Source organism: Cervus elaphus, chromosome 20 (genome assembly GCF_910594005.1).
Source record: "Cervus elaphus chromosome 20, mCerEla1.1, whole genome shotgun sequence".
NCBI classification, from domain to species: Eukaryota; Metazoa; Chordata; class Mammalia; order Artiodactyla; family Cervidae; genus Cervus; species Cervus elaphus.
Genome location: NC_057834.1, coordinates 33,190,846 through 33,207,738, shown reverse-complemented (window position 1 = coordinate 33,207,738; position 16,893 = coordinate 33,190,846). Strand labels below are relative to the sequence as shown.

Below are 16,893 nucleotides of genomic sequence, written 5' to 3'. Positions count from 1 at the left end.
GCCTGAGGAAGAGGGCAGGTCTGGATTCTCTGCTCAACCCTAGCCCCACCTCTGGCTGCCTGACCCTTCCTACCAGTCGCCACTCCCAGTGAAGTCTCAGAGTAAACCCTGGATTGTTGGCCAGGAGCCCAGAGCTGAGAGATTTGCTGGGTGCCTCGAGGCTGGGAGCAAAGCCCAAGACCTGGGCTGGCTCCCGTAGCTCCTCCTCACCCCACAGGGCCTTGGGGTGCTGGATTAGGCAGGCCCCATCCGGCTAGTCTCCTGAGATGCTCCCATGTCGGCTGAGGCAAGAGGGATAAGAATTTTGACTCTGATGAATCAGCACATTTAAATGGGAGGAGCCTGGGAGACAGGACCCAGTGGAGCCATTTGGTTAAAATGAAAAGTCTGGCCTCTCAGTGGAACGTGTCTCCTGCCTAAAAGCCTGAGAAAGGAGACTCTGATTCTTTCTCTGTCTCTTTGAAATGCATTTAGGAACCTGTACTTCTGAGCACAGGGATCAGAGTTGTCAGCTCTAGACAAGGGATAGTGGGGAGCAGGGCCACACATGTACAATGGGCAAAAAAGATGGGGCTTCTGCATTCCTATAGAAGCTTTTGTGTTCAGTGCATGGAGTTGTGGGTTAGTGGTGGTCTGCTACACTCCTGTTCTCTCTGAACTCCTTTGCTATATGCGCACATTCTGGCGTTTCTCCAGGACCCCACTTCCCTCCTCTGGACCTGCCTCCTGTGGCGGCAGCTTCTCCATTCTTTGGGGTAACACCTCCCTGTGAAGGGAATTCTAGGACGCCCACTCCCGTCTCGCTAAAGCAAGACTGTTTCCTAGGCTGTTCAGAGCCCCCAGTTCCATCTAGGGCAGCCTAGAGGGAGCTCTCCCCATTACTTGTGCTCCTGAGGCAGCACAGTGAGGAAGGATAGTAGTGACTAAGTTTTGGGAGCCAGACCGGCAGAGTTTGACTCCCAGCACGGCCACTTATAGCTGAGAAGCCTTAGGCGACCTGCCCAACCACCTGAGTCTTGTTTCCTCATCTATGAGATGGATAATAGCCCAGAAGAGAGGGGCTGTGAAGGGCAAACCAGGTTTAAAAATCAGTTTGCATACTGCCCGTGGCTTTCTTCCCTTTCTCACAAAGCAGGAGGATGTCAGGGGAGGAGGGAATGTCTTTTGTCCTCAGTGTCGTAAAAACACGACCAGGAATCAGACTGTAAATCCTCTAACTGCAAGGAAGCCTGAGAGACTGTTTCACAACCCCCTTCTTCCTCGAATATTTGAACTCTCAAAATTGCCTCAAGTCTTTCTAAAACAAAGTATGGCTTAAAACATGAATAAATACTTAAATGCATGAATTATTTTCCACCAGGAATTTACTGCCTTCCTGCGTTCTTCAAAACTCTCTTTCTCTTTTTCATTCTTAAAAACTGTAGAGCCCTCCTGCTACAGCCTGAGAGACCAGGTGAGGGAGAGGGACAGGGACAGGGGAGAGAGTTTGACAAGAAGTAATCTGGGGCCAAGGAGAAAGGCTGTGAGCACTGAGGCAGGAGTGGGGTGGAGTGAGACTAGGGGAAGAAGATGGTTAGGGGGAGAACGGAAGTGAGAACTGCTGGGTGATGCCTGTGGCTGGTTGGAGTCCTTGGGTCTAGAAGAGGGGAGGGAAAGATGAGAGGGTACAGGCCAGTAGGGCAATATCACCCTCTGACATTGGTGCCTTCCCCGCCCTGGGCAGAACAGTGCCAGAGAGAGCCTCATGCTGGTCATCCCTCCCGATTCCCTTAACCTCCCTACCTGGCCACATTCCCCCTGGCAGACAACTCTCAGGCCAAGAAAAAAGTCGTCAATAAATCTGCAGGCTTCCCAACTTCAAAGATCTCATCTCCACCCTCCTGCCTGCCCCCACGTTCTTGGGTCAGCATTGCCCTGCTGCCCTGGGTATGCCTCCACACGCCTGGCACCAGCTTCCCCTCCTACGTGACCAGCACGGGCTCGGACTGGGTGGCGGACGCTGAGATAAGGCCAAGGAGGGGAAAACCGCCAAAGCCAGGAAGTTACACAGCCTGGTTCCCCTGGCAACCCAGCCACAGTCGCCAAACAGTACAGGGTGGGGGGCGGGGGTGGAGGCAACTCCAGTTCAAGGCACAGCCAGGGCTGGCTCAGACCTCAATTTTCTTGTTGGAGAAACTTCTCTCTCTGAATCACCTAGGACAGTGCTGCTGCCTAAGAATTACAGGGGGAGCCAGTTTAAACTGTAAATTCAGAGCACCACCCCCACTGCCTTCACCGCAGATTCCTGGCCTAACAGAACTAACTAGAATTTGCATTTCCAACCAGCACACCAGGGGATTTCAATTCTTAGAGGGTGGCAGAGTTGGGGGAAGATCCTGGATGGGCCCTGAGGCATTCCAACCGTCCTGTGGGTCTGCTGGACTCTCCAGTCAGTCCCATCCCCAGGGATGCTTGACATGGGTATTTTCAACACCTGGTGAGTGACCAGGAGTCCGAAGACCTGGATTCTAGTACAAGCAGAACCAATTCAAAACCATGAACTTGGGATGAGCTCCTTCTGGGTCTGGTACTACTGTTCTGAGAACCAGGAGTCATCTAAAGACACTTGAGGTGTGATTTCTATTCTCAAAATCCCTGGGACCCTGGACCATCACTTACAGTCTCTAGGTTTCAGTTTCTCTGTTCTCCCCAAAGGGTATAAAAATATCCAAGCCTTCCCAAGTGGTGACAAGGCTCCCTGTCCCTGGAATTCATAGATATGAAAGTGCCTTGAAAGCACAACTTTCAGATATTGTCCTGGTGGTTGTGGTAGTTTTTCTTGCTGGAGGGAAAAGCTAGGCTGTCAGTGGGCTCCAAAAAAATCAAGGAGCCTTGAGGACAGAAACCCCAAGTTACAGGATCAGGGGCTGGGCCTTGAGGTCTCTCCATTAGTTCCTTTTTTATAGCTGCCAGTTCTGCCAGTTCTTCATTTGCCTTCGAGAGGTGACTGCTAGAGAGTTGAACTTTCTGCACTCTTCCTAAGCCTGACCTCTCCCTTCCTCACTGTGGCCCCAGCTGCCACCCACAGAAAAACCACAGTTCATGCCGGCTGCAAGTGAAATCCCTCCCCAGTGTCAGCCACCAAGCCAAGAAGCACCATCATGGGGGGAGCAGTTAACTTGGACTTCTTCTGCCACAAGTGTAAGTCCCAGTTCAGCCACCTGCTGGGTTCTTCAGGTTACTTTTATTTTGCAAGTTACAGATTCCCCATCTGTAAAATGGGAGAGAATAATATTCCATGTGTGTTAGTCACTCAGTTGTGTCTGACTCTTTGTGACCCCATGGACTCTAGCCCGCCAGGCTCTCCTGTTCGTGGAATTCTCCAGGCAAGAAAACTGGAGTGGGTAGCCATTCCCTTTACCAGGGGATCTTCCCAACCCAGGAATCAAATCCAGGTCTCCTGCATTGCAGGCAGATCCTTTACCTTCTGAGCCACCAGGGCAGCCCATAGTATTTCGTGACCCAGATCCAGACACCATTTGCTTAGTGGCTGAAGCCAGAAGCCTGTCTTTCTGGCTCCCTCTCCCCGCTTCACTCTGCACAGAGTACTAAGCAGTGTTGAAATCCAGTCTCTTCTTTCCATCTTCACCGGCCTTCCTTACCCAGCTGCTCTCACTTCCATCTGGACTGCTGCAGTAACCTCCTGGAGTCAACCTGCCTCACTGACTAGATAATTCTAGACAATTCTCTACCCTTCCTAGGTCATTCTCTACCCTGCAGCCTAAGGAATTTGGCTAAATTAAAACCCAACTCTCATCTCTTCATCCTCCTGCTTAAAATCCTTCAGTGTCTCCCCCTTGCCCTTAATGAAAGGTCCAACATTATTCATTGACATTGAAGCCCCTCTGATATTGTGCGTTTCTCAGCACCCACCCCTCCCACCTCTAAACACACCCATTCTACTGTCTGGCCCTGCACATTCCCATCTCCAGCTCATGCCCATGCTGCAGGCTGGCTGAGATCACCACCCTCCTCATCACTGCTGGCCTCTCCCTTATGCTTCTAGTTATCCTTAAATCCTCAGTTCACACCTCACCTTCCAGAAGTCTTCACTGATGTCCCTCCCCGTGAGGCTGTGCTAAGTCCGCTCCTCTGGCTTCTCACCTAGACTCCCCTTAGCCCACCACAAACCCCATTGTATTACAACCAGCTCCTCCCACGAGGGCACAGACTACACCTGCCTTGTTGACTGCTGTATCCTCCACCATCCATAGATGCCTTGCCCTGAATAGGTGCTCAACAAATATTTTTTGAAATAGTGAAAGGACAAATATAATACACAGCTTAAATCCTTAGCACAGCGACTAGCAGAAAAACGGTAGTGAATCAGAGTCCTCATCACCACTGTGATGGTTCAGCCCCACACCGAGCTCTCATGGAAACAGAGCTCCAAACTCAGGCCTGGCAACAGTGGGGTGAAATGGTGTGACAGCCCCAGGGCTTGGGGCAACATTTGTGTGACCCCCCCCCTGCACAGCCACCCCCCACCAGTGATGCTGATCTGTGCCGGTCCAATCCCTGGTCCTCACCCTGACTCGGACCTCTTTGCCCACCCCCATTCCAGGCGGGAAAAGAACAGCACCTTCACCTTCCACTGAGACTTGACTTCTCACCACAGAGCTACTGACAGCTCCTTTTTCTGGAGGAGCAACTGCCCCCCCAAACCGCAAGCAGCAGCCCCACTCTTCCAGACAGATCAGGGAGAGGGTCCCTGAGACACACAGCCTCAGCTCACCGCGGTGTCGCCACCAGCCTCCACTCCAGAAATGATCCAGGACCGTGGGAGGCTGGCCAGTGATCCTCCCAGAGAGCCCTACCGGCATTTTTCCAAAGGCACTCATCACTGGCTTTCTGAATTACCTTGGCTCATCTCCATGTTTTATCTCCCCTACAGGGCTGCACTTTCTGAGCAAAGAGATCATGTGCTAATAATCTTCATATCTCCTATGCCTGGCATAGGGTAGAACCCCAAGCACTGTTGAAGGAATGAATACATGAATGAAAAAAATGGCTTATATATGAGTGTTTCCAGACGGAATTGCCCATTTTCCACGTTAAGAAGATGCGATTTGTGGAGAAGGAAATGGCAACCCATTCCAGTATTCTTGCCTGGAAAAGTCCATGGACAGAGGGCTGCAGTCCATGGGGTTACATGACTGAGTATGCGTGCAGAGGGTGGAGGAAGATGGGTTGGTAGCAACAAACTGGTAGAACTAAAAAAAAAAAAAGAAAATGATGAGATTTGTACTATTATTGAAGGCATTCCTCCTGACCCTTAAGAGAATCCAGAGGCTAAAACACCTGAGTCAAGAGGATCATTTTTCCTTGTTTAAACTAATTTCTCTCTGTGCAACTTCAGTGCATTTGCTTTTAATCTACCTCCCCAGCCACTGGGACTAAAACTCATTTCTTTGCAAGGAGCCGATTACTAATTTACCTTTAGCCTTCTCTTCAACAAATTTAATCCCAGGCCCTTTATTGCTCCCTCCCTGGGGCCCTACTGTCCAGCCCTTCCCCTGTTTCTCCGATCCTTGGGCCTTTTGCCAAGCTCTCAGAGGCCACCCTGGGCTGCACAGGCAAGAACGGACCCACTGTTGCCCGCGGAGCCGTGCACCAGGGCTCAGATGCTTACACTCTGCCTGCACACACCTCTCCACACCTCCAGTCCCCAGGCCTTGGTAAACACCTGCTCCCTGGCAGCCTCCACCCACGGTCACCCCGTGAGCCCTTGTGCTGTGAATTCTCACACACCTGGATGCACACTCAGTACACGGGAACAGACCGTGCAGAACTGAGTTACTTCCACACAGGTCAGCCACACTGTCTCTCTTCCTCCCCCTTCTCCATCTCCTGCTCCTCCTTCCCCTACTCCCTGCCTCCCTGCTCCAGCTCTCCTTCCCGTCAGCCACCACAGGCCAAGCCTACTTTCCTTTTACCTACACAGTGGTTTTCCACTTCAAGGCTCAACACAAGGAGTAAATGAACCAAAAGTTGACTCTTCCCCCTTCCCCCTGCCCTCCTCCCATTCTTTTCCTGCCAAGTCCTCGGTGCACCTTCCATTTGCCCAGAGCACACAAATCACTCTCCATCCCCTTCCCAACCACCGCTCCTCTGGTTGTAGGGAGGACTGCCTTCTCAGGTTTTACCTTTTGGAAATGAACAATGAGGAAGCATCAGAAATTGAGAGACAGGCTGGTTCCATTTCAGATCCAATGACAGGCTGGGTTGGTCGCTGGGACGCTGGGCTGGCTGGGTACCATGCCATGGGATTCGGGAGCGTGAGGGCCTTGTGATATTCACTCATTCATTCCTTTATTCATTCAACAAATATTTATCCAGCACCTACAACATGCCTGGCACTACTCTGTATCAACAAAACCAACACAAACCTGCTCTTACAGACTATGCATTCTGTGGGTGGAGCCAGAAAATAAAATAAGTAAAATTGATTGGATATCAGGTGGTGATAGGAGAAAGCAGGGAAGGATGATGGGGTGCAGGTTGAGGGTGGAGTGTGTAGTTTTAAATAGGGTGGCCAGGGAAGGCAGTACTTGGAAGGTGACATTTGAACAAAAACGAATGAGAGAAGGGAGCCGCGGTAACATCTGGGAGGGGAGATTGTTCGGGGCAGCAGAACAGACCCTCAGGCACAGGGTGAACAGACCCTCAGGCACACGGTGTTGGGGAACACCAGTGTGGAGAGCCATGGGGAATGAACTGCTAGGAGATGGCAGGGAAAGGGGGTGCCATTCAGAGAAGTTCTTCCTTCCGATCCCAGAGCTGGGACCCATTCTGGCCTCCAGGGCCTGATGGAGAAGCAGGAAGTATGAGGGGCCGGATTAGGGATGAAACTGTGACCTCAAATAGAACAAAATGCTGGAATGAAGCCATCAGAAAACCAAAGTGTTGAGTTGTCAGTGGAGGTCATTTCCAGAAGGAAGGAGCTGAACCTAGAGTGAGATGGATTAAGCAGAGACATGGAAGGGCCTCACACAGCTTATTGGTGGGTAGGGGTTGCAGCCAGGGGGGAGGCTGAGCACCTCTCAAAGTTCAGTCCCAGCTGGAGCAGCAACGCTCAGCGAGCGCCCAGCCAGGATGATCTGGATTCAAAACTGCTGGTTGTTTAGTCCCTAAGTTGTGTCCGACTATTTTGCAACCCCATGAACTATAGCCTGCCAGCTCCTCTGTCTGTGGGATTTTCCAGGCATGAATACTGGGGTGGGTTGCATTCCCTTCTCCAGGGGATCTTCCCAACCCAGGGATCGAACCTGTATCTCTTGAATCTCCTGCATTGGCAGATGGAATCTTTTACTGAGCCCCCAGAGAAGCCCTCAAAACCCCAGTCCCTCCACTAACTCTTTATGTGGTCTTGGTCCTGAGATCCAGTGTGTTCATCTGGGAACAAAATGAAGGAATAATAGAGCAATATCCACTTCATGGACTATCATGGGAATCTGCTGGGAGAACACAGTTGTTCTCAGTCTTGGCTCTGTGGTGTGCTGGTCCCAGAAAGGCATGAGGCTGGTGGCCAATAATTTGTAGCTATTAATAGTTAAATCAGAGAAGAGTGCAAATGGTTTTTCAGTTTAAATATCAGTGAATTCAATGTCTCTGCAATGACATCATTCTTCCTTACTGGCATTCCACAAAGCCTTCCTGAATGGGAGATAACTGGGAGATAATGGGGTGGAGTGAGAGCTAACTCCCTGGGAATTTGCACATAGGCGGCAGCCTATCTTATCTGTGCCACAACCCAAGGGAGTGCAGCAGGCAAGCAAATACTAGCTCACCCATGGCTGGGCCTTGGATAAGGCGGAGAGTCCCAGAGCTAATGGCTAATGCACAGCAGTGGCCTGGGGCCTGGCACACAGTAGGTGCTTCCTGGCAGAGGGAGCCGCAGTGGGGTGGGAGGAAGGAGAATGGAAGGTCTCTGGATATCTACCACTGCACATTCTGTCACCTTAGGCACAATGCTGTAGCTTTCTCCCGCCTCAGGAAAACAAAGATAAATGGTAGTAAAAGTGGAGAGAGGGACAATGGAGGCCAGGCTGACTGATGGGGGTGGGAGCTGAAGTGGGGAGGGCTGGCCCAGGGCCTCAAGTTAGATGCCAGATCTGATGGGAAGGCCGTGGGGTTGGAAACTACAGGTGGAACATTCTTGCCCAGGTCAGGGGTAGGAGTCAGGACAACCCGACCCCAAAATTTTACAATTGTGGTCCAAGGCCACCCATCCAGAAGATGCTGCTAGGCTCTCGAGAACATGCAGCTCGCAAGTGTCTGATCAACAAGGCTTTCTCCCTCCAGTCACCACCAACTCCTTCCAGCTCACTCATGCCCCTGTTCACCAGACCCTCACCACTGCAACCCCACCCCCCATGCTGGTCTGGCCAGCTCCAACAGAGCTGGCATCAAGCCTGTGGGAGGGAACTCCAACCCAGACACTTGTCAGGACTCAGGACTGTAGGGACGGTCGGCCCCACCTTCCTGCGGTGACTGACAGCCGTTCTGCTTGTGGGAAGGGCCCAGCTAGGTCAGGGCCCCCCTCCCTCTGGACACTACCCACATATCCTGTATCATGACTCCTAACCTGAAGGCAGCAGGGAGGGCCTGTCCCTTCTCAACCCCTCACCTAAACAAGTCAGAAAAAGAACGGGAAGGAAGTCAAAGATGGGGGGACACTTGTGACCTTCCATCTCAAAAACCTCTTCCCTGGAGGCAGTGCCTATACTTCCCCCACATCCCTCCCTTCCCCACCGTTGGTTCAACGGCCCCAGACACAGCCAGAATCCATCCAAAAAAAAAAAAGAGATTCTTTATTTAAATCAGCAAACTCAGATTCTTTAAGCCCCAGCCCATGGTGAGCAGCCTTCCCTCCCAGGCCCCCTCACCCCCACCCCTTAGCCACAGAAAGGAATGGAAAATGAGAAGCCTGGGGGCCTCTGCCAGGGCAGGCTGCCTCCGAAGTGTGGTGAGTGCAGTCCAGCTGGGGCTGGGGTGGCGGCGGCCACAGGCCCCTCCCTATAAATTAAGTCCCTGCAGCCACAGCTGTGGGCAAGGCATACTTGTTGGGGGAGAAGGCCGTCAGGCAGCATCCTTGATTCCCAGCTAAGGAATGGGTTAGGGCCCAGGGCTCAGAGGGAAGAGGCCAGAGGAAAGAGAAGAGGTATGGTGCAGAGAGGGGGTGAGGTCACCCCCCCCAATCTTGGTCCCAGGGGAAAAGAGGCCAGTTGGTCCAGTTTTGTGGGTTTGGAGAAGGGAATGTATTAGTAAGCATAACGGGGAGGCCACTGTCGGGCACCCCCGGAGGAGACAGGTCAGGCCCCCACCCTGGCAGAAGGAAGCATGAAAGCTCCCAGGGGTTCTCAGGGAATGTCAACGCTAAAAAAAAAAAAAAAAAAAAAACACATATATATTAAGCATTCACGGAGGGCAGGGGCAGGGCTGCAGAGCCAATCAGAGGATCTGGCGTGGCATCCCATAGCCGGTCATGCCTGCCTGAGAAGCCCCGCGGTTAGTTCCCATCTGTAAGCCAATCACATTCTTGCCCTCCTGCAGCTGGTTGTCCGAGAAGTACCGAGGGTTCTCCTTGGATTTCCTGGGTGGGAAGTGAACGCTGGTTAGGAGGGGGGTGGAGGCTGCCCCAGTAAGTGCCCTCCCAGGGCAGAGCACAGGCTTTCTTTGGCTTAAGTGCTGGTGCCCGCTCTGCCTCAGAGAGCACTGAGCTCTCTGAAGTCACCCCCTCATCTCTCAAAAGGGACTGTCCCTTGCCATCCCAGGAAAGTTGGGAGGATAGAGACAAGGGATGTGGAAGTGCTTTGTAACGGGCGTTTCCCAGGGACAGGAGTGAGCATGATCGCCACGCTGGCCCGAGCCGGGGCTGCCCAACATACTCACTTGGGAAACCAGTTAGGATCCCCGGAGAAGAGCCCATCATTCCGGGCTACTGCCAGCCCGCCCAGATTCATCAGCGTCCGCTGCACACAGGCCATGTTCTTTCCTGGGAAGGAGGAGGGGCTGTATTAGCCTCCACAGGGCCAGGGTCCTGAAAGCCAGGCTTCCATCTCTATCACTAAGTCAGCAGGCCCAGCCCCCAAGTTCTTTGACTCTTGATCTCCCTATTCTTCTCCATTCCAACCTCCCACATGGTCAACTCCTCTATAAAAACACAAAGAAATGAGCACGCACACACATCCACACTCCCCTCTGTCCTCGGGGTGCCAGAAACCTGCCCCTTCTCCCTGGAGGAGATGGCTCAGGCCAACCTCTGCTCTTCTGGACAACAGTGCCCTGACCCTGGCCTTGGCCCACCTTCCCAGAGGTCCACGGTCTGGAAGATGTCAGTGGTGTTGATGCCGTAGCGCTCGGCTGCTTGCAGGAACTGGGAGATCTGCTCCATCTGCTTGAAGGCCATGGTGGAGGCCTGGATCTTCTTCACTGGGGCCTGCCCCTCGGGGTACAGCCCATTAATGAGCTCACACAGCACCTGGGGGAGGACAGCAGGTTGCAGAGGTGAGGCCGTGCCCACCACAGATCACAGTGCACCACCCTCAGCTCCAGAGAACGACAGAGGTGCCTCTCCTACCTGAGGACAGTTCTGACTCCACCTGGAGAAAGCCTCGGGCTCCTTCCTGCCCAGCCCCTGCCTCTGAGCCCAGAAAGTGAACCATGCTATTCAAGGATCACTGACTAGAACACACCTCCCCCAGCTCTTCCCCTGGAGCTCCTCCTCCTTCCTGCTACCTAAGGCTTCCACTTCCCTTGGTAGGAGGGAGGAAAGCAGGAGGGCCTCTGCATGATGGAGACCCCTGGGCTCAGGAAAGGTGGGGACAGGGTTGCACTCCTTTCTTCAGCTGAGACCATCCCCGCTCCCCCAGGCCCAGCCCACTCTCGCTTTCCCGGAGCGCCCTGCTCTCACCGTGCCATCCTTGAGCCAGTTCTGGAAGTTCTCGCGCCCAGGCTGGGGCCGGCCCACATCCTTGCGGCACTGGGTGGTGATCCACTGGATCAGGATTTGCTCCAGGTCCGCATCGTATTGTTTCTCGATCTTCTGCTGTACCTCCCGGCTCAGGCCGTAGGCAGGTCCCCTGTTGGCCATTCCAAAGGGTGGCGGCAGTGGCTGTGGGGGGCTGGGGAGAGGACACAACCAGCCAGACCTGTGGTGAGCACTCTGCAGCCTGCGGAGTGGGGGACTCTGCCCCGGGGACACACACCATATCCCTCAGGTGGGTCCCAGAAGGGAGAACAGCTGCCAAATGAGAGCGTCTCACCTTGGCCCCTGTGGGTTCTCCCACCCTTATGACCAGACCTGTCTACTCTATTGAGGCTTCCCATTAGATTTCATTTGAATGTTTCCACTTCTACAGTGAAGTATAAAACCCACTGGAATAGAACATAGGGTAAATGAGGCCAGGATTGGCGGCTCAGCCCCTCATTAGGGGTGGTCAGCTTTAGCAAAGGCAAACTGGTCATTCTAACCCCAACTGTGCCTTTTCCAGTCTGGGAAGGAGAATGATTTGGAAAGAATATGGAGTGGCTTGGGAACCCCTGCCAGGAGTTAGAGGACTAGACAGATCTACCCTCAATTAGCCACTGGGTTTTCATTGAGCTTCCCAGGTGGCACTAACGGTACAGAATACACCTGCCAACGCAGGAGATGCAAGAGACGTGGGTTTGATCTCTGGGTTGAGAAGATCCCCTGGAGAAGGAAATGGCAACCCACCCCAGTACTCTTGCCTGGAAAATCCCATGGACAGAGGAGCCTGGCGGGCTACAGCCCATGGGGTCGCAAAAAGTCAGACACGACTGAGCTACTAACACTTTCATTGAGCACCCACTATTTGCGCTGGGGCTTGCAGAAGAGACAGAAATCGTTGATTCTAAAGTTGCACATAATGCCATCAGAGAGACAGAGGCAGCTCATACTAAGTACAAGAGCTGTACAGGATGAATATTAAACTACACAGATCACGTTGCTAAGTCATCTGTACTCTTTTCCAACAACATGGACTGTAGCCCACCAGGTGCCTCTGTCCATGGGACTCCCCAGACAAGAATATCAGAGTGGGTTGCCATGTCCTCCTCCAGGGGATCTTCCTGACCCAGGGATCAAACCCAAATCTCCTGCACTGCAGGCGGATTCTTTCCTACTGAGCCAGCAGGGAAGCCCGTTTGCTGCAGTAATTAAGGGAGGAGTATGGACAGAAGCAGCCTGGAGGGCTTCCTGGAGACGTAGGTCTGAGTGGGCCCTTAACAGATTTCACTAGGCAATGGGACTTTCCATGAGAAATCAGGTATTACTTGATTCTACTTTCCTTTCTAAAAGGAGTGGGAGGCAGAATAGCTCCTGCAAAGGTGCCTATGTCCTAATTCCCAGAACCTGCACATGTTACCTTATACTGCAAAAGGGATTTTGCAGGTGTGACTGAATTAAGGATCTTGAGATAGGGAAAGTACCCTGGGTCATCCAGCGGGGCCCAATGTACTCACAACAAGGGCCTTTATAAGTGAAAGGGGAAGGCAGCTGAGTCAAAGTGGGAGAATGAGAAGGAAGTCAATGATGGAGTTTCACAGGGCCATGAACCAAGCAATACAAGTGGCCTCAAGAAGCTAGGAAAAGCAAGGCGTGGAGTCTCCCCTAGGCACCCCTAGAAAGAATGCAGCCCTGCCAACATCTTGATTTTAGCCAGAGAGACCTAGCACCGCAAGATACTAAATGTATGTTGCTTTAAGTCACAAAATTAGTGATAATTTGGTATAGCAGGAATAAGACCTAATTCAGGAGCCTTGGGTGGTATTAGTTTGAGGACCTCAGTCAGGAGGAACGGGGAGGGGGGGCTGGTTTCCTGACCACTGGCCTGAGTTGACAGCACCGCACCTCGTAGTGGGCGGTCTGTCCCCACCCGCCACCTCGCTGCCTAAGTCAGAGCCCTGCCTGGAACGCCACATGTCAAGGGGGGCCAGGACCAGAGGTGGGATGAGACTCAGTTTCCTGCCCCTGTCTCCTCCCCATGGGCCCTGCTTTCTGCTCTGAAATAGAGCTGGCTGCCTGTACAGAACAGAGGATGCCCCAGACCAGGCACCTAAATTGGAGGGGAGGGAAGGGAGACACTCCCGCTCCCCAGCCTGGCCCCAGGCCAGGTCAGACTTGAGGGATGAAGTCAGGCACACGGCAGGTTGAGCTATCCTACGGCCTCCTCCCTGGCCCTCCGGGCAGGTCACAAGGACAGCAGCTGCCTCAAACCCCCTCACACCTCTCAGTCCCTGCGGGGGCCAGCTCAGGCCTCCCCTCCCCACACTCCAACAGGGCTGCCCTTTCTGCCTCCAACTTATGGGGCTGCCATTTCCAGCAGAGATCCTCCCCATAAATCAGCTATTTTTAAACCTCATTAAGAGCAACCCACCCCCACTTCACCCAGCCTGAAAGCCCGGCCAGATAAATATCAGTCTGGGCCCTGACCCACACACCATCCACACACACACTGGGCTGGGGGAGGGCAGGCCGGCTGAGTGGCTGAGGTCTGCGGAGAGAGCAGACAAGATTCCCTGCCCCCAGCCCAGCCCCAACTGTCTCTGCGAGCCTGTGACCCCTGCCGCACGGGAAGGCTTGGAAGCAAGGATAGGGGGCAGAAGCTGCTGCCACCAGGAAGTCCCCTTGTCCCAGCCCCTTGTCCAGACCTCACTTCTGGGAGCAGCTTCACTGCGGTCACCTGGGCCTCAGGGCTGGGTCTCCATGGAGCCAACTGGCCTGAGGCCCAACGATCACTATGGCCAGGAAAGGACAGGAGAATGATTAACCTGGACACCAGGGTTATGAAGGGAGAGCAGGGCCAAAGCCTGACCCTTCTGCTGTTGCCTGTGGAGGGGTAGGACAGACTCAGCCCCCCAGGCCCACCTCTGGGTGGATGTTGAGAGCCCTCCTAAACGCTGGAGCCTGGACACAGCTGGCAAGGTCACGGGCTCCAGCTGCAGTGTCTCAGCTCCACTCGGGGGCCTCTGCCCCGGACCCTGCGGTGCCAGAGCCATGAGGCCGCCTGCCCACAGCTGTGCTCCCCGCCCCCACGAGCAGACCGCCTCCGAGGAGCCGTGGGGCTGGGACTGCAGTGACAACCGGGCTCGCCCTTAAGGGAGGGAAGGTAGCCAGTTGCCTGCTGGAGTGGGGAGAAGCTGTGTGGGAAATGCCCAGAGCTGGGGGTCCAAAGGGAAGACGACAGCCGCACAGCTTGGGGGGTGGGTTGGCAGTGAGTAAGGTGAACTCCAGAGGTGCTCCAGACAGCAGTGGGAACAGCCCGCACCCCCACCCACGAGGTCACAACAGCTGGGAGAAGGGAGGGGCTGCAGAAGGCACTCCAGCCCTCAGCCGCACCCAGACCCTGGCTGGACCAGGGACGCTTACCTCACCCCACCGAGGACGCGGGGGTGGGGTGGGGCGGGAGGATTCCAGGGCTCAGGGCTGGGGTGTTGAATTGTGAAGACAAAGGGACTCTCCATTCATTGTGCAGAGAGGACACAGGGGGACTTCCCAACCCAGAACTGGCATTTAGACTATCCTGAAAAAGCGAAGTGGGATCCCTTGCCTCTAAAGTGAAGTGCCGCAGGGAGCAGGGGCGGTGGGAGACCTACGACTGAGGGGCCCCCTTGGGGCAGCCCCCTTGCTCTCAGAGTCAGGGAGCAGAAGAGAAAGCTGAAGCTCCACAAACAGGAAGCCACAAGGCTTGCAGGGGAGGAGGGGTGTGGGGGGGCCGTTGCCATGGCTTCTGTGTACCAAACACAGGCATGGGGCAGGGTGGGGGCACGGGGCAGAAACATCCACTCAGCGCAGGAGTGGTCAGGAGGCGCTCAGCGGGGTCAGAGGCAGAGCAGGGGGAGCAGAAGTGGGATCCTTGGGAAGGGGTCACTTCACAGGTACAGACAGGTGCAAGCGCTTCCTCAGGGAAGCAGCTGTGGAGGGAAGGGAAGCATGTGGAGAAGGGAAGTTACAAGTGTTGGGGTGGACATGTAGATTCAAGGAAATAGTTCAGAAGAAATATCCTGGCAACAGAAGGCCCATTCTGAACTAGAGAGCTCCATATCTGAAAATCCTGGGGGGAGAAGGGATGGGGTGGAGTGGCGGGGAGGATTAGAGGCCAGTCCCCAGCGGGGCTGGGGTGTGGGGGAAGAATTGCACTTGGACCGACTTATTTGTTGATTCTGGAAGGGCAGGGCCCTGCTGGCCTCATCCTACCTTGGCCTCCTCTGCAGTTTGAAATCTTCCCTGTGGACTAGGAAGGAGAAATTGGAAGTGGGCTTACAGACCGGGAGCTGTCCCTCTGTCTGGTGCTCTGCAGTCAGAAAACTAGGAGGACCACGGGTCTCCTACCCCGGATCCCCACACCAGTCCATTCTCACTTCTACCCTGCTTCTTTCTGCTCGCAAATACCAAGCTTCCCCAGAACATCACCCGTAGGGGCTCCAGGAGACTCAAGGAGGCCAGAGGGGTGGGGGAGGTCTGCGGCAGTCGATTTCCGGTCCTGCTGGTCCGCCCCCCACAGTCGCCCCGACTCGCCACACCCTAGGCCGTTACTGGGATGAATCACCCCCCGCCCGCCGCTGAGGTGACGCAGCGGTCTGGGCAGCCCGCCTGCCCGCCCGCGGCCACCACCGACTTTCCCAGCAGCAGGGGGCAAGAGGTGGGGGCGTCGGCTCCCGTAGAGGCTGGAGGCCTGGAAAGCAGCCGCCCTCCCCCAACACCGCCTCCTACAGGCAGCGCACCCCGAGGCGCTGTCTGGGCTGCCACCTTCCAGATGCTTGAGGTCAAGGGACCCTCCTGGAGAGGACTGGAACTTCAAGTCCCCGCCCAAATCCGAGAAGGCCAGGCCACGGCGGGACCCGAGCAGGGCGCCCCCTCGCCCCAACTCGCGACAGCCAGTCCCCAGAAAAACGAGCTTCAGGAACGAAGAGGGCAGGCAGCACCCACACGTGCTCCTGGAACCAGGAAATGAAGGGTCGCCTGGGAAGCCCCGGCGGCGCGGAGCTGGCCAAGGGTGGGCGCCGGGACCCTGTACCCTGCATCACTCTGGGCCAGCCGTGTAATTCGTGACCCCCTCGTTTTCTCGCCCCAGCGAGACCCGGGACTGGAGCCGGCTGGCGGAGCGCAGTCCCAGAGTCTCCGATCCCAGCGAACGCCCCGTCTATGCACTAGCAACACCGCCTGACCTCATGGCTCAACAATGCGGGGTCAGAGCCTGGGGAAGGACCTGACAGCCCAGGGCGGGGCAGGGCAGTCACCGGACCCTTGCCTGCCAGCCCTCGATCCGCAAGCCCACTGGAGCAAGCCGCAGGCTCGGGATTCTTGCTTTCTAGAGATCGCGCACACCCCCACGCCCTCAAGGACCCTTCCCTCCAGCTTACGGTTCACGTGGGTCGGAGAGTTGCGCACTCGAGGCGGGGGCCGCAGCGCGAGTGGAGCGCCCGGGCGGGGCCGGGGGTTTTCAGCCTGCTCCCGCCTCGGACGGGGCGGACCAGGGGCGGGGCAAGGGCCGGGAGGGTTTAAAGGCGCCGCAGTGCAGCTGCGGAGGGCAGTGCTTAAGAGAGGGGCGGTGGATCAGAACCTGAGTTAAAGGGCCTGGAGTCTGTGGCCTCAACCCTTGAGAACCTCCATCCCTACCCCAGAGCCCTTAAACGTGTGCCCCAGTGGGAAACTGTCTGCCTAGGTTAGCGCACCACTGTGGGCGTTTTTATGTGGGAAGAATCCTTTTGGCTTACATAGGGTGGTTAGGTAAATGGAGGCACAGGAAAACACTCCCCCGACACAAGTGACTAGGGTGTGGCAGGAGTGGAACTAGCAGGCCAGGACAGCTCCCGCACATGGTCTTGCTC

The 16,893-nt window shown here is 55.0% G+C and overlaps 2 protein-coding genes across 2 annotated transcripts in view; both read right to left on the bottom strand.

Moving 5' to 3' along the window:
* The window catches only part of CFAP45 (cilia and flagella associated protein 45), a 43,552-nt gene extending 34,832 nt beyond the window's left edge, over positions 1-8,720 (bottom strand). The window contains exon 1 of the mRNA XM_043877066.1: positions 6,186-8,720. The gene's annotated coding sequence lies outside the window, so the exon portion shown is untranslated. The remainder of the gene's footprint in view (positions 1-6,185) is intronic.
* A 105-nt stretch (positions 8,721-8,825) lies between these two features.
* Positions 8,826-16,580, bottom strand: TAGLN2 (transgelin 2). The gene is made up of 5 exons (XM_043877069.1): positions 16,426-16,580; positions 10,955-11,165; positions 10,348-10,522; positions 9,934-10,036; positions 8,826-9,634 (listed from the first exon to the last, which is right to left on the bottom strand). The coding sequence occupies exons 2-5, from the start codon at positions 11,132-11,134 to the stop codon at positions 9,493-9,495; spliced, it is 600 nt and encodes a 199-aa protein (XP_043733004.1). The 5' UTR covers positions 11,135-11,165; positions 16,426-16,580; the 3' UTR covers positions 8,826-9,492.
* Positions 16,581-16,893: the final 313 nt, after the last annotated feature.